The following is a 22,807-nucleotide window of genomic DNA, read 5'->3' as shown; positions in this document are numbered from 1 at the left end:
TACAAGGCAATTCTCTGGGGTGCTACAGGTAGATACAAAAATGTTGGCAGACACAAAACAGCAGTAGTGTCCAGCTTAGAACTCCCACCCCCAGCACCCAGACCCGCCATGCTCTGTCCCAGAGTGGAGTACTATGCAACAGTGTAAAAAGACACGGCCCAGGGAAGGAGCTCACTCAGTAAAGTGCAGCTGACCCTGTATCTGGATTCCAGGACCCTGAAGACAGCCACATCTCTAACTCCAGTGCTCGGAAGGCATGGGAAGGTTGTGGGTGACGGGGTGATGTGGACACAAAATTCAATGAGAGCAGATGACTCAGTTCTATGCCCTAGTCTCTTGTGATGTCCTCAGAGGTCCGGCGTCTTCTTCAGTCTCTCCCTGGGTCTCTCACCAAACCCGGGGCTTGCTGATGATCGAGACAGCTGTCAATTCCTGCATTTTACCCTCTTAACCCCCCTCACTCCAGTCCCTGTCCAGATTTGACATTATCTCTTTGAGTCAGCACCCTGTTCATGTCCCCTGCCTTGCTGTGAGAACGCTGAGCTGTAATTTAGGACATGAAACTTGCAATCCTCCTGCCTCAGCACCCGAGAGCTGAGATGATATTTCTCTCTTCCTTTCTGCATGCTTGTTTTTAAATTATATTTATTTATCTGCGCGGGTAGGTGTGTCACCACCCGGGGCTTGCTGATGATCGAGACAGCTGTCAGTTCCTGCATTTTACCCTCTTAACCCCCCTCACTCCAGTCCCTGTCCAGATTTGACATTATCTCTTTGAGTCAGCACCCTGTTCATGTCCCCTGCCTTGCTGTGAGAACGCTGAGCTGTAATTTAGGACATGAAACTTTCAATCCTCCTGCCTCAGCACCCGAGAGCTGAGATGATATTTCTCTCTTCCTTTCTGCATGCTTGTTTTTAAATTATATTTATTTATCTGCGCGGGTAGGTGTGTCACCACCATGCATGCCTGAGGAGATGGAGGACTTCTCACGAGACTCAGTTCCCTCTGTCTGCAGAGCAGGTCCATGGCTTAGTGACAAGGCGCCTTCACCAGCCATCTCACCGACCTAGGTTTCCCCATTGGTAAGATAGAGTGAGACCCACGGAGGTCGTGGGAGAACGCACAGCGATATGGGGCAACGCTGAAGAGTGTTGTGGGCTGGAATTTGAGGACAGAGGGCTCCTCACAGATACGATATATCAAAAGTCAATCTTTAATTGGAGTCTACCTCAGTCCAACCAATGGGTAGACAGCAAGTAGAACTTCCTTCCTTGCACATTTCACTTACCCAGCATGAGGCCCACAGGAGGACTTGGATAGGATCCCTGGGAAGTCACAAGCCCCGGACAGTTCTATCCGGTTTTGTTTGTTTGTTTTTGGCCCAGGATCCTGGTACTCACAGAGATCCTCCTGCCTCTGCCTCCAAGCGCTGGGGTTAAAGGTCCTTTCTCTAACAGCTAGAAGGAGAGTGAGGGGATAAATTACAGAGGGGCTGGGCTTGGAGGCCCCTTGGGGAACAGACTCTGGACTGACTTCCTCGGCCTGCAGTTCCGAGAGTGGCCACCAGGGGGCGCAGTGTCCTCGCCACCACCGCTTCGGGTTCCCCGTGTCACAACAGGTTGATCTCGTCCAGGTACCGGGCCAGCACTGAGTCCCGCACGTCCTTGAACACGCTGCGGACGCTGTGCGTGTCCGTGGCACAGGTGAAGTGTGCGAAGAGGCGGCGCGCGCGGGATCCCTTCCTGCCACCGTCGTGGGGCTCTGCGCAGCTCGCGTACACGCGCGCGTACATGTCCAAGATGAAGCGCTTGGCGGCCTCTGCGTCCCTCCGGGGTCCTGCAGAGAGGGCGTGGGGTTGGATGGGCTCCTTTTTGTAGCCCAGACTGGCCTCAAACTCCCTACGTAGCCTGAGATCACCCTGATTTCCTTATATAACCCAGGCTGGTCTCCAGGTCAGTCTGTAGCCCTGGCTGACTTTGAACTCCTGACCACCTTGCCTCCACCTCCCCAGAGCAGGATGGTGGATCAGCAGCATCCAACCGGGTTTGTATGGTGCTGGGGATTCAACTTAGAGCTTTATGACGCTCTGGGGATCCTTCACTAGGGTAGGGAGGGGGGCGCAGAGCCACTCGGGCCATCCTTCCTGAGGACAGGTGCCATGTTTGTCAGGCCAGCCAATGGGAAGGGGAAGATGTACCGTGTAAGAGTTGCTCATGTGACCTGAAATGACCTGGGGGTCTCAGTTTGAGGACTTGAGTGCTAAAATGGGATGGGGGCCGCTCGCAGTGGGAACTCTGTGAGTGTCCAGAGATCTGGGTGTTCAGCACATGTGCTCCTCACTACGCACTGTCCATCTCCTTAGGGAAACGTGGAGGTCATACAGGGCCGCGTGGGAGTGAACTCTGGCTGCAAACAGTGTGGGCTCGAATCCTGCCTGCTTCCAGGGTGGTGGCTCAGAGGCTAAGAGTACTTGCTGCGAATCTCCAGCATCCAGGAAAAACAGGAATGTGCCTGTGCATGAGCCTATAACTTCAGTTCTGGGAGTAGGGGTACGGAAGCAGGCAAAGATCGACAGAACAGGACTCAGGCAGCCTCCACCTGTCCCCCACCCCTGTCCCCAATCTGTTCCTCACTGGTTCAACTGCCAGCCAGTGACTGCCCCTCTCTGTGCCTCAGTTTCTCCATTTCTACAGTGGACACGCCCTACTCTATGGGCTTGCTTTATTTTTCTTTTAATCTGACCAAAGTCCCGTGAGTTTTCTTTTGTATTTACTCGGTATGTGCGTGGTTGTGGGTGCATGGATGTGTGTGCACACTCAGGTGCAGGGGCAGAGGGCCACCTGGGCTGTAGCTCTTTTCTGAGTCAGAGCCTCACTGAACTTGGTACTAGGTGGTCTGTCTGGTGATGCCTCCTGAATCTGCCCAACACCGTGCTCACTGAGCTATTTATGCCACTGGGGATTCGAACCCAGGTCCCCATGCTTGCGTGCCACACCTTTATTCACTGAGCTAGGGAAATGCTTCTTCAGATTCAATCTTTTGTTTCCACATGACAGGGTTTCTCTGTGTAGCCCTGGCTGTTCTGGAATTCACTCTGTAGACCAGGCTGCCTTGAGTTCACAGATCATCCTACCTCTGTCTACTGGGTGCTGGGATTAGAGGTGTGTGCCACCACTGCCTGGGTTTTAATTTTTTTCCTGGCAATATTGGAAATAGAAACCAGGGTCTCTCGCTTGCTAGGTAAGCACCTTAAGCATCCTCAGGTATTTTAGTCTTTTAAAGCAAATAACTATGAAAAAAATGTCGGCTTGGGCTCCGGTTCCGGTGACATGGCTAAACGCACCAAGAAGGTTGCAATCCTCAGGAAATACAGGACCTGTTATGGTGAAAAAAATTGCACGCCAAGTACACCTGCTCCTTCTGCAACAGGACCAAGATGAAGAGACGAGCCGTTGGCATCTGGCACTGTGGTCCCTGCATGGAAACAGTGACCAGTGGGGCCTGGACCTACAATACCACCTCTGCAGAGACAGCGAAGTCTGCCATCAGAAGACCGAAGGAACTGAGAGATCAGTAGAAGCCCTACCATCTGAGGCTTGCCAGCCCGCAATAAATGGGTTAATTTACACCACAAAAGAAAAGAAAAAATCATCACAGGATATAAAACACCTGGAGGAAATTTCAGTGGTAAATAAGGTTTCTGGAATCTGTCCATGGTGTTTGAATGAGAGCTATCCCCACAGGCCAATGTGTTAGAATACTTGGTTCCTAGTTGGTGGACCTGTTTGGGAAGGATAAGGAGGTGTGGCCTTCTTTTAGGAGGTGTGGCCTGGTTGGAAGGGTGTGGCCTTGGGGTTGGGGATTTAGCTCAGTGGTAGAGTGCTTGCCTAGCAAGTGCAAGGCCCTGGGTTCGGTCCCCAGCTCCAAAAGAAAAAAAAAAAGAAAAGAAAAAAAAAGAAGGGTGTGGCCTTGTATAGGAGGTGTGGTATTGTTGTAGGAGGTGTGGTATTATTGTAGGAGGTGTGGCCTTTGTAGGGTGTGGCCTTGTTGGAAGAAGAGATGTGTCATTGGGGATTCAGAAGCCATCAGTTGCCAGGCTGTCTCATTCTTTCTTTGCCTGCTCCTGCGGATCTGGATGTGAAGCTCTCCACAACTGCTCAACACCATGTTTGTCCTCTTCCTGCCATGATGATTACAAACTAACCCTCTGAGTTTCAGAGATAAACAAACTAGTTTCAGAGGTAAACGAACCAGTGAGAAAATGCTTCCTTTACAAGAGTTGCTGTGGTCGTGGAATAGAACAGTCAGTGAGGTACTGTGCAAGCCTGATGTTGTAAACAGTCCTTCCAAACCACCTGTTTCCTCCTCCCAGCCTCTCTACGCCACAGCCTGGTTCTCGAGATGTCTCAGCTAAGTCAGGGTTGGGAGTGACCAGAACTTCACATCTGTACTCCAGATGTGAAGCCACCTTGGGGTGGGAGCATGACGGATTTTAGCTCTCAGCTACAATGAAGCCAGTGGTCAAATTCCCATACCAGGGGTCACCAGGGTTGAATTTGAGTGACCTTTGACCTAGTGTCAAGCATGGACCACAGCTGAGGGTGGGCTGCCATAAAAGTCTCCAGAATCTCATCTGCCCAGCATTGCAGATCATTGCCTGGTTCACAGTGGGTGTTTCATGTTCACCAGTATTGGATCTCGGGTCTCCTAAGTTGGCATGAAACTCATTTCTGTTTGTTTAGGGCCCTAGGCACAGTCCTCTGTCCCAAGAGCCACAAGAAATGAGAGAACTTAGCTCCAAGCTGACTGGCACGGCCTCCTGCCGCCCTCCACATTAGGTAAAGCAGCTTCCTCTCGTGTTGAACCTGCCTCGCTTGGTCAACCGACTGTGACACAAACATTCCTGAGACTTGATCATGAGAGGCAGTCTCCACATGGTGGAAAGTCTGGCCACCCAGAGGCAGCCACTGTGACAATTCTGGGTATGGACAATGAGGTCCAGAATGGGGGAGGACAGCAAGATAGGGAAAGATACCTCAGTGCACATAGCACTGGACTGCTGGGAGGTGGCACCTCGTGTCTTTCTGGTCCCAGTCACCAGGCAGTCTTACCTAGCTCAGCTTATCCCAAATCCCTGACCATCGTGCTAGGCCGGGTGGTGTATGCCTGTGGTCCAGTGCACAGGAGGAACATCTGAGTTCTAGGCCAGCCTGGTCTACAGAGTTGAAGGCCAGTCAGAGCTATGCAGTGAGACCCTGCCTCAAAAAGGAAAGAGAGAGAGAGAGAGAGAGAGAGAGAGAGAGAGAGAGACCCAAATTCCTGACCATGAGACCTTGAGCCAGGCAAACCAGCTGGTTCAAGCCCCGATGGTGTCCTCAGCAACAGAGAGAGGATCCTTCTAGAACTCTATGTTCCCAGGGCTCCAAACGCTACCTCCCTTCCAAGACAGATCTGAGGGAAGGCAAACGGCAGTCCCGCCTAGCTGCTTCAACCTGCCTTTCTTTGTGGAATGTGAGTTTTCAATACTATTTATGTGTGTCATATGTTTCTGCATCAATATACAGCTGAGTGTGGGTAGTCACGGTGCACCCCTTCAATCCCAACATTGGGGGCAGAGACTGGTGGATCTCTGAATTTGAGACCAGCCTGGCCCACAGACTGAGTTCCAGGACAGCCAAGGCTACAGAGATCCTGTCTCAAAAAATAAAAAAACAAAAAAAGGTTACACAAATGAGATAAAATAGAGACTACTAAAAAAGGGTTGATGAAGCTATGACAACTATAGTATAGGACAGGTGGGGATTTCCTGTACAGAGAAGCCCCACCTAGAATCCCCCAGTGAGAGGCTGGGGGTGTGGTCAGGGTGAAGCTCTGCCTAGGATTCCCCAGTGAGACCCTGCGGTTGTGGTTAGGGAGGAACCCCTGCCTAGAATTCCCTCATTGAGGGGCTGGGGGCGTGGTCAGGAGTGAAGCCCCGTCTAGAATCCCCCAGTGAGAAGCTGGAGGTGTGTTCAGGGTAGAATCCCCGCCTAGAATCCCCCAGTGGGAGGCTGGGGGTGTGGTCAGGGTGGAACCCCGCCTAGAATCTACAGGGAGGGGCCTGGGGGCGTGGTCAGGATGGAACCCCGCCTAGAATCCACAGGGAGGGGCCTGGGGGCGTGGTCAGGATGGAACCCCACCTAGAATCCACAGGGAGGGGCCTGGGGGCGTGGTCAGGATGGAACCCCGCCTAGAATCCCTCATTGAGTTACAAGGTCAGGGTGGAGCCACTGCCTGTTATGTTCAAGGTCATGCAGTTCCACCCCTATCGTGAAAGCAGAAACCGATTTTTATAGAATCTTTTCTCGTTCAGTGGCATCTGCTAAGAGGATCGTCTTAATTTCCATTCCACAGAGGAAGAAACTGAAGCTCATGACTTACATCGGAAGCAGCAGAAGAGTCCTATTCTCTTTGAAGCTTCTGCTGACTCCTTGTAAGGGCTGAGCCTTGGAGAAGGTTCTCCCCGGGAAACTACTTTTGGGAGGTGAAAGCTATAAAATGTTCCGGAACAACTTACCCTGGAAGCTGGGGAAGTATGAGGCTAGGTGGGAGGTGTGGATTTTATCCTCCAGGATGTCTGTCTTGTTGAGGAAGAGGATGACCGAGGTGCTCTTGAACCAGGGCAGCTCTAGGATCGTGCTAAACAGAGCGAGACTCTCCTTCATGCGGTTCTGAGTGGGAGACAGAGGTGGGTGGTGACCCTAGCAGGATGTCCTCTCCCAGGGGATGATGCAGCCTCCTGTCTGGGTGAGACCTTAGACCCTGTGTGCACAACATCCTGTGTTGAGCTACGTTCTCCAGGAGGACTGAGAATGTGAGCAAACCGTGTGTGTGTGTGTGTGTGTGTGTGTGTGTGTGTGTGTTATATTGAACCATCCTTGCAATGGGGACACCAAACCACTCTCCTAAAAGATGTTGAGCCGCACCATGGCCACCAGCAACAGGACTGAGGGCACAGTGACCCCCCAGAGGTTGTGTCACGTTATGTGACTTGAAATGTAATTTGGCTACAGCTGTGCATTGGTGAGGCCAGCAGAGGAGGGGCCCCCGTGTGTGCCGGGGTGAGCTTGGGGACCCCACAGAAAAGATGGAGGGTTAAGATCAGAGCTGCGTGGGATCTCACCGGCCCTCCTCAGCCCCTGGGCGCCGCGCCTGAGGCAGCAGTTCCTCACCTCCTGACTGTTCTCCTCCAGACACTGGTCATACTCGCTCAGAGACGCCAGGTAGATGAGGGCAATCACGTTCTCGAAACAGTGGATCCATTTCTTACGTTCTGACTTCTGGCCGCCAACATCCACGATGCTGAGGACAAAGGAAGAGACTCACCATGGAGAGGTCCCTGCTCACCGGCACACACAGCCGCACAGAGGTGTGAGGCCTACTGTGGTCAGACGGAAGACCACACTGCACAGCTGTGCCACCTGCTGTATGCTGGTCACATTATGGAAGCTGGGGCAGGAGGACTGCCGTGAGTATGAGGGTAGCCTACAGAACAAGCAAAAGGCTAGCCTGAGCTACGGAATGAGATTCCTTCTCTCTCCCTTCCCTCCTCAATCTCTCTCTCTCCCCTCTGTCTCTGTCTCCCTGTCTCTCTCCTCTCTATCTCTGTCTTTGTCTCTGTCCTCTCTCTCTCTCTCTCTCTCTCTCTTTCTCTCTCTCTCTCTCTCTCTGTCTCTCTCTCTCTCTCGTGCGCGCGCCTGTGTGTGTTAATAAGAATATAAACCCCAGGGCTGAGGAGTTGGGTAAGTTGTGGTTCTGGATTCTTGGCATGAAACTGTAGTCATAGCAATGGGAAAGGGAGCTGAGACTGGGGGATGCTGAGGAAGGGCTGAAAAGGCTCTAGGCTCAGTGAGAGATGCTGGCCCATGAACCTGAGGTGAAAGTTGATGTTCACACACATATAGCACAAAAATCACAGGAAGGTTGTTCATTCACTCAGATAAGCATGGTCTTTAAGACATCAAGATTGAAGTCACGTACATTAGGGCTGAAGAGACAGGCGGCTGAGCTGTTAGGGCACCAGCTGCTCCCCCAGAGGACCCAGGTTCAATTCCCAGCACCCACATGGCGGGGGGGGGGTCACAACTATCTAGACCTTTGGTTCCTGGGAGATCCAATGCCCCCTCTGGCCTCTTCAGCCACCTGCATTCACATGCACAATCCCAGCCCATGCACATACAATTAAATTTTTAATTAATTAACCAGTATCAGGTACATGCAAGGCATAAGGATATTGGAGTATAGGACACAGGGCCCGACAGAAATTCTGTTCACAATTCCTCAGGCTCAGTTTTCCCATCAGTAGAATGGGCCACTGTGTCCCCTGCTGGTTCCCCTCTGTGGCAAAGATGAACGAGAAGAGCACCCCGTTCCCTTCCTCCATCACAACAAAAGCATGGACATCACCCTTCCTGTGGCTTCTCAGAAACTGGGTCACTGATATGGATCTTGGTGTCACCTTCCTGAGTATAGCTGTGACAAAGTGTAGATGACACAAAGTCCTCAGCGAGAGGAGGGAAGCTGGGGCGAGCTCAGCAGCCGGACTCGAGGGGGAGAGAGAGCTCCTCTATCTACACGTAGGAAGCTCTGCAGTCACAGGTCTCAAAGGCTCACACATCCCCTTTGCACAACAAGCAACGTCACACAGAAGCAGGACCAAGCCCGTGGGGCACGCTTTTAACTCCAGCACTCATGAGACAGAAGCAGGAACATCTCTCTCACTCAAGGCCAACCTGGGCTACATAGAAAAAAATCTGTCTCAAAAAGAAAAAAGTGGGACATGCAGACAGACAGGCCTGGTGACAGACTTTTGATATCACTGTCCCAAACCTCACTCTAGGTCACAGAGAGTCACCAGAGCATTTGTGAGTTTCTATGCCAGACCACAAAGTGCTCAGGCAGCTCTCCAAGAAAGATCACACGTTAGCTCTGTGTCCCATGTGCTTCCAAGCTGGACACCGTTCCTCAGCACATGCAAACCATGTGGAATAATGGTCCTCCCATCCATCCATCCATCCATCCATCCATCCATCCATCCATCCATCCATCCATCCATCCATCCCCCATCCATCCATCCACCCACCCATCCACCCACCCACCATCCATCCATCCATCCATCCATCCACCCATCCACCCACCCATCCATCCATCCACCCATCCATCCACCCACCCACCACCCACCCACCCACCCATCCACCCATCCATCCACCCACCCACCCATCCACCCACCCATCCACCCACCCACCCACCCACCCATCCACCCATCCATCCATCCACTCACCACTCCATCGACCCATCCCCCATCCATCCATCCATCCACCTACCCACCCATCTATCCATCTACTCACCACTCATCCACCCACCCATCCACCCATCCACCCATCCACCCACCCTCCACTTCTGTTCTCCCTCAGCATATCCATGCCCCTCCCCAAGTATCTACGCCCTTGTCTCATGGCCACCACCCTGTTTCCCAGCAATGTTCTGCCTGTGGATCTCAGCACATCAGTGGCAAACCCTGGGGATCACCTGGTTTGGATGGTGTGAGATCTATTCCAAAGCACTTGGAGGATCCAGACTAAACTTCCCCAGGAATGTGCTGTGACCGGTATAACTCAGCATCTCCTGCACCCATCCTTAGCCACTCTATATTACAGGTGGCCCTAGCAGTGATCCCATAGTCCTCTCTCCCTGTATCCTTCTTCACCCCTGCCACTTGTCCAGTCTCTTGGCACTACCTGCTCCTACCATTTAAATGGGGTTCCCAAACGTCTTTCTCTTCTTTAGTCTCCTCACTGCAGGTGGCTTCTTTGCTTGCCCTCTCCCCTGGCGATTAACTACTCCAGAACTCACTCTATTCCCGCAGCCCAGAGCCATCCCTCCATTCCTGTGATGACCGTACAATCTGTCTTCACTCCCCAGCAGCGTCCTTTTGAAGACTAGAACTAAAGAACTCCTCTTCATCCTCCAATACCCTAATAACAATGTCCTTTCTCCAGGAATATCTGTTCTCCAGTTGTGGTACCTCACTCTGCCTGCCAAGGTTTCAGGCTAGTCCACATAGCACACAGAAGGGTCAATGTCAACTTTTCCTTCCCTGAAGGGCAGGACCAGGAAACCCAGCTCTTACACAAGGACTCCCCAGGCCAGGCCTCTGCTGAGTGCTCACCGCAGTTTGGTTTTCTGCACGGAAAAGCAGTACTCATTGATGCCAGTGGTGGGCATGCGACTGCGCAGCACGTCCTGCGCAGTGGGGATGTAGTCGTCCTCGGCGATGCGCTCCAGGTGTGACAGGTAGCTGTTGGGGGAGACTGTGTGAGACTGTGAGGAGGAAGCTAGGTGAAGCCTTTTCTGTGTTCCCTTCCCACCCCACCCCCCACCTCCCGCGCTCCACGTTCTGAAACTCTGCCTCAACTCTGGCCACGCCCCTTGCAGGCCACTTCTCTCCCTGGGCCCCTCCCTTCCCCTGGGTGTCCCTTCCTTGGCCACATCCCGAGGCCAGGCCCCTGAGACCTTGCCCACATGACCACTGGCCACGCGTCCCCGTGCTCCGATTCTACGACCCCTCCACCCACCAATCCTAGACTCACTACACCGCGGAGTCCAGCAGGTGGAATTCACGCCTCCGCTCGTAGCATGCGCGAATGCCCGCGTCCCGCCACAGGTACTGCATGGCCACTGCATATGGCTTCTCGAACGAGCTCACTTTATAGGGGTCCTGGGTCATCACCAGGCTGGCGTGCTGCTGTGTAGGGACAGGGGAAAGGTTCGCAGCCTGCGGGAACTGTAGGTCTCACTGCCATCCCTAAAACACACCCTTCTCTCCCTTTCTCCATCCTACTGCCATTTTGACAGATCCTACAGGGCTAACCGGCCCAGCATCCCTTCATACACGGGCCTACACAAGGAAACTCCTATTCATCATTCTGTGCCTTTACTTACAAATACCCCTCCTCCAGTAAGACCTCTCCCAGAGCTCTGCTGTCTCTAGGCTCCTCCAAGGAGAAGTCCTGACTCCAGATGGGCTGTAGGTGTCAAGGACCATGCATGAGGCTTCCCACCAGTGAAGTAAGAGACTGAGGTTGTCCCCACTTTATGGAGTGAGGCTCAGAGACAAGCAAGGGCCTCCCGGGAGGGGAAGGCAGGCATCCCTGCCAGACCCTGCTGTCTCTGTTCAGTCTCCCACACACTTGCCTTGCTCACACCCCCATGATGCACTGTGCACACTAGTGCCTACGTTCACACTCATGTGTTCACGCATGCACTTTCCTGTGCTGTGTGCGTGTGCATGTCTGTATGTGTACAGGCAGGATGTGCAAGGAGGCAAACCTTTTCCCTCCGGACCCTGGGGACCCAGGCAAGTCTCCTGTTGTCTCTGCAGGGCTTGGGGTGGAAGAGCCTGTTCTCACCCCCCGGGGGGCTGGGGCCATATCCGAGTACTCTAGGAAGGACTGGAGTCTAAGGGCTGAGGACCGCTAGTGGCAGGGCCCATCCCTATCTGGTTATGCTCCCCGAGGCTTGTTAGGTGGAAGGAGCACCCACAGCCGTCAGTATGCTCTGTAAGGTGACCCAAGAAACTCTCTGAAACCCAAGCGACCATTTGGCGGATGGTGTCTCTGTCCTTTGGCACCTTGGGAAGGAGAGGGAGTTGTCCATGTCTCCACAGGGGTGGGGATTTTACTAAGGCTGTCATGAGGGTATCATGAGGCTGGGGAACATATGGGTGACCCAGGTCAGAAGAGCTAGAAATGGTCCATGTCCCCAAGGGCCTGTCAGAAAGCTTGTAGCTGGCTGTGAACCGAACCTTGCAACCCCAAGTGAAGCAGGACCCTGGGGATCTCAGCATGTTTGGAGACGGAGCCATGAAAGAGACCTCATCAGGACGTCCTAAGCCAACAGCATTGAGACCTTAGAGAAAAGGAAGATGGGGTCTGGGGAGTCGGCTCAGTGGCTAAAATGTATGCTCTGCAAACGACCTGAATTCCAGCCCCACATCAATCTGTTCCCAAGTGTAACTCTAGCCCTGGGGATCCAGCGGCCTCTTCTGGCCGCCATGGGAACTGCACTCACATGCACAGACACAGTTTAAAATAAAATAAATAGTAAAATAAATAGATAAATAAAAAGAAATCAACTGCCCCATTAAGCTTGTTTCTGGCATAAAGGGGAGCCTGACTGGTGGTTCTTTGGATGTTCCTGGGATCCCGTGCTGGGACTTTTCATCGACCTCTGGAAATGGCAAACAGCACGGGGGACTTGGTTCTCTCTCACCTTGCTGTCCGGCCTGCTGAAGGGGATCTGCAGCCGGTCCATTGCTTCGATCATGGCCTGCATGGAGACGAAGATGTTCTGGTAGACGAGCAGCCGGAAGGCTCTGCGGTCCTCCTCAGAGTAGCCGGCGCCGTGAATGATGCGCATTTGCTTGATGAACGTGCTTTTCCCGCTCTCACCGGGCCCTGGGGACAAACAGCGTGCTTAGGAGTAAGGGCTACACGTGGTGCTCACGGTGAACACAGCGCTCACAGTGCTCATGGCACCCGCAGCAATCACGGTGTACCCAATGCCTACGGCACACAAGGTGCACACGGCGATCACGCTGCCCACGCCACCCACGGTGCCCACGCCACCCACGGTGCCCACAGAGCCCATGGAATCTTGGGCTGCTCAGTATGGAACTGCATTTTAGTTACTCCTCTCCTTGCTATGCCAAAATGCCCAACACAGCTGCTTTAGAGAGGACGGTTGTGTGGCCCAGGGCTGCAAGGCACAGCCCCCGTGGGGCAGAAGCAGAGGTGACTGCTACCCTCTCATCTAGTCCCGACCCCAACTCTGTGGGGTCTTCACCCTCAGCTACAGATATTTACACAAGCCCTGTCAGGCTCTGCTAGAGGCCGACCTGGTCTAGATTGTTTTCCCTTACAGTGTGGGTGGAGCTTAGAAGATGCTAGATCAGACCAGCTGACCACCACTATGAAGCAACATGGGTCCCTGTTCTCGTCAGGGTTTCTATTGCTGTGGTGAAACCCCATGACCAAAAGCGAGTTGTGGAGGAAAGGGTTTATTGGCTTACACTTCCACCTCACAGTTCCTCATCAAAGGAAGTCAGGGCAGGAACACGCACAGTGCGGGTTGGAGCTGATGCAGAGGTTGTGGAGGGTGCTCCCTTGGCTGGCTCAGTCAGCTTCTTATAGAACCCAGGACCATCCACAATGATCAGGTCCTTCCGCACTGATCGCTAATTATGAAAATGCCAGCTGGTTGGTGGTAGCACATGCCTTTATTCCCAGCAAGGGAATACCTCTGTGACTTTGAGTCCAGCCTTGTCTACATAGTGAGTTTGGGGCCAGCCTGGCTACATAGAAAAACTGTGTCTCAAAAAAAGAAGAGGAGGAGAAGGAGGAGGAAGAGGAGGGGGAGGAGGAGGAGGGAGGAGGAGGAGGAGGGGGAGGAGGAGGAGGAGGAGGAGGAGGAAAGAAAGAACAATTGTAAGATAAAAAGGAAGATATGCCTGACCTCAACATGAACACACACCACCACACAAGTACAAATATGGAAAGAAATCAAAATGAGAAAGTGGGGGGTCACGTGGAAATCAGATCACATCTCCCTGCCCGTGGCATTGTGTGGCTGAACTGTGCTCTGAATAGAACTCAGCAGCTACACGGGCAAGGCAGATGTGCTTGAGCTGTGCTCCTGGCTACCAATAAATAAAGTTTAGTCAGAACCTGGCCCATGGGTTTGCTCTTGTGCTGTAAGGGCAGCCGTAAGAACAGGGCTTGTAAAGGTTCCTGCCACCAGGGTGCCACAGGGTGGGAGACGCCCACTCACCTCCAGCCCGGTCCAGTGGTACTGAAACCACTCAAGTGTTTCCATAGTGGTCTGCTTTGCCAGACCCATTCCAGGAAGAAGACACTTTAGGACCATTCTCTCAGGTTTGATCATTTTACTTTGCATGTATGTGTGCTGCCTACGTGTGTGCCTCCGTCACATGTGTGCAAAGCCTGTATTGTTCCAAGAGGGCTTTGGGTTCCCTGAAGTTGGCATTGCAGACAATTGTGAGCGAGCTGTGGTTGTTGGGACTTCAACCCTGGTCCGCTTCGAGAGCAGCCAGTGCTTGTGAGTGCCGAGCTGTCTCTCCGGCCGCTACGCTGGGGTGGAGGTACTCTCTGTAGCCCAGGCCTGGAGCTCATAATCCACCCGCCTCAGCTTCCAAGGGCTGGCATGGCAGGCATGCCCAAAAGGAAGAGGACCGTTAGTGAGGGAACAGAATAGAATTCTCATCACCAGGGCAGTCATAAGTGAAGCCGTGGCTCTATGGTGTGTAATGATTATATTACAGTCTTCCTTTGGGGTCCAGGGCCTGGAGCTCAGACCGCACCTCCCTGCTGTCTGACTCTGATGCTGAGAGCATGTCTGATCCTGAGGTGGCGTCCACTCTCTCACCTACAAAATGGACCAAAGCAACAAACCCGCTGTGGTAGAAACCAAGAGACTAGCCCCAGCTTGTTACCTGTCCGTCCCTTGGGTACACTGCACACAGCCTTTCCAAGGAAGGGAAGTGGAGACCAACTGCTTGGGGCTCCCCAGAATGAGGGTCAGGGGCTCACCCAAAAGGAAGTGAGAAAAGTTACAAGAACAGAAAAAGGAACAAGGCCCAGGGCTCACCTGCCGTGCGTGTGGCTCTGCGTTTCATCTCTAATACCACATAAACCTGGTACAGAGGCCTGCCATTTCAACACTCAGAGATGGGGACAGGAAGATTAGAGTTCAGAGCCATCCTTGGCTACACAGTAAATTTAAAACCAGCTTGGGCTACATGATAAAAAGAAAAAGGACGGGAGAGGAACGGACTAGGGCCCTGTGGTCCTTCTGATGACAGGAGCCTCAGGGGACTGGGAGGCAGCCAGACAGCGGTACTGTCTGAAAATCTGAGGGTCACGTGGACAGGACAGGTAGAGGCATGGCTCCTCTCTGGGACTCAATTCCCCAAGGTTCTCAGAAATTCTTTGTTATTAATGATATTTTCAGGAAGACAGGGGTGCTGCTGTGCGGGATAGAGGAAGCTGTGTGTGGAGCAGAGCCTGCGGGTGCTGGAGGGGGTGTTCCCTCAGTAGGGTTTGCACACTAAGCAGGGCTCCACCCCTAACCACTCCCACAGCCCCTGACTAGGGGTGCTGGGTGGGGCCGCACCTCTGAGTCATACCCCTAGCCCTCTGTTACTCTTCAGACAGGGTCTCACTGAGTTCCCAGAATGGCCTGGAACTCACAAGCCTCCTTGGTCAGCTCCGAGAAGCCTGGGTCACAGGCGTAAGCCACGGATCCAGTTGACTTGTACATTATGATGTGGCTCATGTTCCTGTACCCAGCTTTAGTCATGATGGTGATAGCGTATGTTTCCCTTTGTTCTGAGATACTGAGATCCTGGCTGAGATACTGAATGTCTTTGCCCTGTCGTCACAGATGATCAGCAATTTCTAAGAAGGCACAAGGACTCAGAAAGGTCATGATACCAGTCTCAGAGGAAGACCAGGGCGTCGGCCTACACAGCCTCTACCACTGATGCCTGTGGGAAGGCCTGTAGGAAGGGATGCTGTGGGAAGGGACAACAGGACAGGACATGGCCTGTGACTTCCTTGTCATTCCTAAATACTCACATCCCACTTCTGACTGAAGGGCAGAGAACAGTTACAAGCTCCACCCACACACTTTATTGTAGTTCAATGACATAAGTTTTTAGATTTTGCTATTAATCTGTTTTTCATTTTATTTTTTGTATATGGCATTTTGCCTCTTTGTGCACGTGCATGCAGTACCTGCAGAGGCCAGAAGGGGCGCCAGGTTCCCTGGAACGGAGTCAAAACAAGTGGCTGTGAGCCCAGGTGCGAGCTGGGGAAACCGGTGCTGTAACCGCTGAGCCATTTCTCCAATCCCAGTGATATTACTTCCCTCCCATAGTGGTGGTCAACACTGGCACAGGAGGATTGGTACTTTGAAGTCACTTTGGGCAACGTGGCAGAAAATAAAATAAAATATAGAGCTTGGGGATTGGAGATGAATCTCAGCGCTTACACCACTGGCTGCTCTGCAGAGGACCCAGGTTTGGTCCCAGCGCCCGCTTAGCAGCTCACGACCATTTGTGACTCTAGCTCCAGGGGATCCTATTTTGTCCTCAGGCCCTTCATGTTTTGCTTACACATGTTACATAGACAGACAAACACCCAGGCAAATAAAATGAAAGTAAAATAACCCTTTTGAAAGGTTACTTAAGCTGGGCATAGTGGCACACAGCTTTAGTCCCAGCACTCACTCGGGAGGCAGAGGCAGGAGGATCGCTGGGTGTTTGAGGCCAGCCTGGTCTACAGAGTGAGTTCCAGGTCAGCCAGGTCTACAGAGAGAAACTCTGTTATGAAAAACCAAGAGAAGTCAGTTAAAATAATATGGTCAGGGCCAGCCATGGTAGGACACGCCTTTATTACTAGCAGCCTGAGAGTTAGAGATACGGGCGTCCTGGGGCTGTTTGCAGGGCCCTAGGGAATCCATGAAGCAGTCACGAAACGAGGAAACAAAGGACCAAAACAGGTGCCCTGTGTGGACTGTGGCCTCCATACACGAGACAGAAACACCCGAACACAGCCTGTGACACATCACTGTTCTGAAGCACACAGAGCCAATGTGCCTACGGGCAAACTGTGGTATTTATCTCTTTCCAGAAACTTCCACAGGGGGTTCGGCTGTGGCAACAGCTCTCTCCACCTGGCCAGGCTGCCCAACCCAGACAGGAAGTGTCTGCTTCCTTCTGGAGAAGGCAGGAGGAAGTGCAACCAGGCTGGGGACAGCATGTGGGGGTAGTCATGCTCGACTCGGGTGGCACGAGGATCCAGAATTTCCCTCACACCCCAGGAAATGGAGCATGTGAGGGGCATAGCTACCACCGCTAGTTCAGATTAGTTGCAGACCCCAGGCAGATACTGACACCTTCCCATGCCTAAGTTTCCACAGTTGTCACTGGTTGCTGGACAGAAGCACACGAGGAATACAAGACTGTGGGACTAAACCATGAGCCGTGTGGCTTCAGGCGAGTTGCTTTACCTCTCTGGCCTTGTTCAGCAAAGGCCGCTTATGCCTTCATTCGGACTTTCTTTTTGCTCTTGGTAACGTGCAAGCTGCTTCATTCTTAGCAGAGACGTGTCCCTCGTATCCCCACCCAGGCTCACCCCAGCCAGCTTCCTCAAAATCCTTGCCCACTCCAGCAAAGAAATTGTATACTTTTGGATTCAATTCCTGTTTTCAAATGGACTGAAAAGCATCCACAAAGAAGGGACAGCCAAGGTCTGCAATGAAACCTTGTCACTGCTCAGAGGACAAACACTGGCCCAGCTGACTTGGAAGAAGGTGAAAAGGTGCAAAGAGGTGAAAAATGATTACAGTGAAACCGTAAAGAAAGCCAGGGAAAGGCTGGGAAAGACTAGGGAGAATCTGTCCAGAAAATGGACTAATTCATTTATCAACCTGCTCATCCACCCATGTACCATGTATCCATTTATCCATATAGCAACACATAAATTGAAATATCCACCTACCTATCCGTCTTTCTGTCTGTCCATTTACCCACCCATCCATCTACCCACAAACCCATCCACCCACCCACCCATCCATCCACCCATCCATCCATCCACCCACCCATCCATCCATTCACCCCTCCACCCACCCATCCACCCCCCCATACATCCCCCCACCCACCCACACACCCCTCCCCCCCTCCACCCCCCCATTCCCCCACCCCCCCATCCACCCCTCCACCCCCCCACCCACACCTCCACCAACTCCTCCACCCCTTACCCTACCATCCACCCTCCCACCCACCATCAATCCATCCATCCACCACCCCATCCATCCATCCATCCATCCATCCATCCACCCATCCATCCATCCACCCATCCATCCTCATCTATCTCCATCCATCCATCCATCCTATCCATCCATCCACCATCTATCCATCCATTCCACCCATCCATCCCATCCATCCATCCACCCATCCATCCATCCACCCATCCATCCATCCATCTATCCATCCATCCACCCATACATCCATCTTTTACGGTGTGTTTACTGAGCTCCACCCATGTGTGTTCTTCTGCATGAAGAAGACAGACTCAATCCCTGCCCTTTTGTTGTCTGCTGTGTAACTAGAGACACAATTAGTTGAGCAAGTAGAGGACTTTGGATACCGATCTAAATAAGGAGGAAGGAGACTATCTGGGAATTGGCGATTTGGACAACCGGACAACACTGTTGTCCTAAGATCTAAGCCCTGTGCTCAGACTGCCGTGCTTGCAATGTCCAGGGTACAGAGGCTGAGAGCTCAGAGGAGGCAAGCGCAAAGGCTGTGCAGTGGAGCCAGGGATGCTAGACATCCCAGACATACTGCTGCAGTGAGGAAACATAGGCTTGATGGATCAAGGCGGAGGAAGAGGGAGAAATGGCTTATATGAAGCAGATTCAGTCGGTGTGAACCTTGACCCAGGAAGAGGGGCTCAGGCAGTGTGGACTTCTTAAATGCTCCCATTTCACGTTCTCTTTCTGGTACTGGAGGCATGAATCAAAGGCCTCACCGGCACTGTGCAAGGGCTCCCCAAAGATACTGTCCACAGCCCTTCCTAGGGGCCCCTAGGAAGCGGCTTCATCCCTGAACAGTACTTCCAGGACTCAGAATATACTCCTCTTAACTATCAGAGGTGTGATGGGGCAGTTACCTCATGCCATGCATGTGGAAGTCACAGGTCTATGTTAGTGAGTCTCTTTTCTCTTCGCTTCTCTCTCTCTCTTTTTTAAAGGGTTTATTTATTTTATGTGTATGAGCACACTGTCGCTGTCTTCAGACACACCAGAAGAGGGCATCGGATCCCATTACAGATGGTTGAGATGTGGGCGTTGGGAACTGAACTCAGTCTTCTGCAAGAACAATGCTCTTAAGCCCTGAGTTGTCTCTCCAGCCCCTCTTTTCTCTTTTCATCTTTGCTAGTTCAAGCTTTGAACCCAGGTCACAGGTCTCTTCAGCAAGCCCCCCTCCCCTGAGCCATCTCATCTCCCTCAAAAATTCAAATCCTTCATTCGAACCTTCTTGGGCTCCCACAGATTCTTTGTCAAAGTGACCAAACATTGAAAGACAGGAGAATTAGGGGATTCTCTGTGGAGCCAGGAGACCAAATGTGTGTATGGAGGATTCTGAGGGAGAGTCATGGGGGCTCCCGTCTGAGGGGTGAAGTTGAGGTGGAATGTGGCTTTATGCTATACCAGAACTATTTTAAAAGGAAGAAAAACTTCCCATTTCAGAAATAGGAATTAAAAAGCACTTATTGAGCTGTAATTATTTCATCCGCATATGGGCCTTGTTTCGTTCCTCAAGGAAGATGTCATTCTTTGATGACATCATCATCATCATCATCATCCTCATCATCATCATCATCATCATCATCATCATTTAGACTGGCTCTCAGTACATAGCTCAGGTGGCTTTGAACTTGTGGCAATTCTGATGTCTCAGTTATCAGCCTTAAATTCCTTCTGTAGCTCAGGGTGACCCTAAACTCCTGGTTTTCCTGCCTCTGTCTCCTGAATGCTTGGTGACAGATTTATACCTCTGACGTCTGGCTCATGTGGCCTTGTGATGGAAGCCAGCGTCTCCCTAATACTCAGGGGTCTTTCTGCCTGCTGAACTCCAGTTCCTGTTCTGCCCCCTCCCCACTTTTATCGATTTCTGATACAGTGTCTCACATGGTCTAAACTGGCCTCTAATTCACAACCCTCCGGCCTTAGTGTCCCAAGTACTACTAACTGATAGACAGGAAACACTTTGGTCGGTTCAAGAGTTTAGAATTGGGCTGGAGAGATGGCTCAGTGGCTAAGAGCACCGACTGCTCTTCCAGAGGTCCTGAGTTCAAATCCCAGCAACCACATGGTGACTCACAACCATCCGTAATGGGATCTGATGCCCTCTTCTGGTGTGTCTGAGGACAGTTGCAGTGTACTCATACACATAAAGTAAATAAATAAATCTTAAAAAAAGAGTTTAGAATTATGAATGAATGGACGAATGAATGAACGAATGAACGAACGAACAAACGTTCATAAGCCCAGAACAAAGCCCTTGGTGGCCATGACCCGGTGACTAGCAGCTTGGAGCCCCGGTTCAGGCAGTCGGAGGAAGAGGCTTAGCCCCTCCCTGGGCCAGGCTGAACCGAGGCTCACCTTCATTCCCTTCCCGTGACACATACGGGTGTGTTAATACGGCAGCGCTCGCGCTCGCCAGGGACACCTCCCCGCAGCCGGATGCATGGCTCAGCCATGAATGAGAGAGCCAGCTTCCTAAAACCTTGCTCACCCGTCTAGAATTTGGGTCTGCAAGCGAGCCCCTGCTACCTCGGGAGTCGTCGACCCAGTCCGCTCTCGCCCCGGTGCTGCATCCCACACTCACCCAACAGCAGGAGTTTCAATTCCCCGCGCTCTTGTTTCTTCTGTTCCAACAAAATCTTGTTGATCTCCTGGTCGATTCTGGCGGCAGTCTTCTCCTCCTCCGTCAGGCACCAGGGACAGCAGCCCCAAGTCAGGGACCGGGCCATGGTGGGCGCCTCACAGTCCACCAGGCGACATTGCTCCTGCAGCCTGCACAGCCCCAGCTACGGGATTCTTTCTTCTCTGGATGGAGTGGGGGGTGGAGGTCCCTCCAGGACCCCCGTGTCCCTGCCCAGGGCCTGTGGGAGCCCAGGCAAAGGCTTCAAGAGGCCTGGGTGCTGGAAACAGGGCGGGGACCTAGGTGCTGCCTCCCGCCCCCTCCAACTTGCCCAGACCTGGCCTTGCCCGCCAGACAGGTCGGTGGTGGAAGCTCCAGTGGCTGGGGAGGGAGGGGTGGCTGCCTCCTAGGGAGCACAGTCCTCGTGGTGTCTCACTTGAGCCTCCTTCCTCCTTTCCTAGGAGAGTGGCCTCACCCCTGGGCTTCTGACACTGCTGGCCCCAGCTGCCCCCTCCTCTGGGCCAAGTAGGAAGCGACCAGTGGGCACAGCTATTGCTAAGGGCTGATTTCAGAACTGCTGAGGTGGGAGGGAAGTCTCTGCTTCCGTGTCTGTCTGGGCTCCCTCAGCACACGCACCAATGTGACAGACAACTGAGGAGACTGAAGCATGGAGTAAAGGCAGGGGCTCCCCCAAGACCTAGGGAGGAGACAGAGGGTCACGTCTGGCCCCTTGGGTCCTATAGGGATTAGCAAGAAGCAGAGGAATCAGTGCGAGAGGGACTGATGCGTTTACGGAGCACCTACTGTACAACAGGAGGGCTTCTATTTTGCGCCACAGAGGACTAAACAGAAATGTTTTGAAAAGTTGGGGTGACAGTGAGTTGTATCAGTGGGCATCCCTGGGGCTCATGTGGTGGTGGGGCGAGCCAATTCTGCCTTCCAACTAAACCCCAAACCAAGCAGAACAAACAACTCTCAGGGTGCCAGACGGTGATGAGTTCTAGAAGTGAAGCAGAGCTGTTGAAAGGCTGGAGGCGAGGCTTTAATAGGGAGTCGGAGAGTAAAGGTGACAGACACTAAAGGACTCTGAGAGTTGAATCTTTGGGCTGAGCCTCTCAGACCCCAGACTACTCAAACTAAAAGTTCTAGACCCTTCTGGCTCATGTATCTCTAGCTGTTGGAGATTAGCAGAGCCTGGAGCCTCTTCATGGATTGGTAGGGTTCGGGAAGGGTATTTGATCCCAGGAACACACAACTTCCTAGTCTTTGTCCTCCTCTGCTCCGGGTCGGTGGCAGGACGCTGACAGGTTGGCAGGCCCACGCCTGCTTCAGGCTGACTTCAGTTGACTGTTGATTCATATTGCTACAGATGGGAAGTGAGATAGGGGCGGGGCGGGGTCACTGAGGCCAGGGGGAGCTTCCCTGCCCACTGAGACTTATGCTGCCACGATGGGGAGCAAGGTGGAGGGGGTTTGGGGGAGCTTCAGAACCAGCCTGGTCTTGCAGTAGCTGGAGAGATAGTACCCTGCTTGGTCCTTTTGGGACCAGACACAAGGCCCTCAAGATACCACAGTGCGGACCAAAGCCTCACTCTGATACCTTCTGTGCCCCCCAACACCCTCTGCGGGGGTCCAGGGGTTTCGGCAGGTGGATCCTGTGAGCCCTGGACCAGCCTGTGTCACACAGTGAGACCCTGTCTGAATTTTTACACCGTCTTCTGCCCATCAGTTTCCTGTACCTCTGTGAAGACATTGTATCAATTGCTAACAGGAACCTGTTGTCTATTTTTTTCTAATGTGCTGGGCTTTTTTTCTTTTTCTTTTCTTTTTTGTTTGTCTGTTTGTTAGTTTATAAGTACATTGTAGCTGTCTTCAGATACACCAGAGGAGGGCATTCAATCTCATTAGAGATGGCTATGAGCCACCAAGTGGTCACTGGAACTCAGGACCTCTGGAAGAGCAGTCAGTGCTCTTAACCACTGAGCCATCTCTCCAGCCCTTTCTTTTCTTTTCCTTTCTTCTTCCTTCCTTCCTTCCTTCCTTTCTTTCTTTCTTTCTTTCTTTCTTTCTTTCTTTCTTTCTTTCTTTCTTTCTTTCTTTTTCAAGACAGGGTTTCTCTGTGTAGTCCTGGCTGCTCTGGAATTCACTCTGCAGACCGGGCTAGCTTTGAACTCACAGAGATCCCCTTGCCTCTGCCTTTCGAGTACTGGGATTTGAGGTGTGCACCACCATTGTCACTGCTGGCCTTTTTTCTTAAAT

At 52.4% G+C, this 22,807-nt stretch overlaps 1 protein-coding gene and 1 pseudogene across 1 annotated transcript; one reads left to right on the top strand and one right to left on the bottom strand.

Annotated features, from left to right (window-relative positions):
* Positions 1 to 1,191: 1,191 nt before the first annotated feature.
* Gna15 (G protein subunit alpha 15) lies at positions 1,192 to 20,984 on the bottom strand. The gene is made up of 7 exons (XM_032907140.1): positions 20,514 to 20,984; positions 12,311 to 12,495; positions 10,630 to 10,784; positions 10,209 to 10,337; positions 7,213 to 7,342; positions 6,558 to 6,711; positions 1,192 to 1,837 (listed from the first exon to the last, which is right to left on the bottom strand). The coding sequence occupies exons 1-7, from the start codon at positions 20,656 to 20,658 to the stop codon at positions 1,611 to 1,613; spliced, it is 1,125 nt and encodes a 374-aa protein (XP_032763031.1). The 5' UTR covers positions 20,659 to 20,984; the 3' UTR covers positions 1,192 to 1,610.
* On the top strand, positions 3,331 to 3,578 carry LOC116904219 (annotated as a pseudogene).
* Positions 20,985 to 22,807: the final 1,823 nt, after the last annotated feature.

Source organism: Rattus rattus, chromosome 1, assembly GCF_011064425.1.
Source record: "Rattus rattus isolate New Zealand chromosome 1, Rrattus_CSIRO_v1, whole genome shotgun sequence".
NCBI classification, from domain to species: domain Eukaryota; kingdom Metazoa; phylum Chordata; class Mammalia; order Rodentia; family Muridae; genus Rattus; species Rattus rattus.
The sequence above is the reverse complement of the archived record's forward strand: the minus strand, read 5'-3'. Positions and strand labels throughout refer to the sequence as shown.

Excerpts from the sequence above, each read along its gene's own strand:
- Gna15 (XM_032907140.1), bottom strand. The coding sequence starts at position 20,658 with ATGGCCCGGTCCCTGACTTGGGGCTGCTGTCCCTGGTGCCTGACGGAG. Across the intron at positions 10,338-10,629 it reads CTGCTGGACTCCGCGGTGTA|CTACCTGTCACACCTGGAGC; the intron begins GTGAGTCTAGGA and ends CTCCCCCAACAG. Across the intron at positions 1,838-6,557 it reads ATACTTCCCCAGCTTCCAGG|GACCCCGGAGGGACGCAGAG; the intron begins GTAAGTTGTTCC and ends CCCTCTCTGCAG.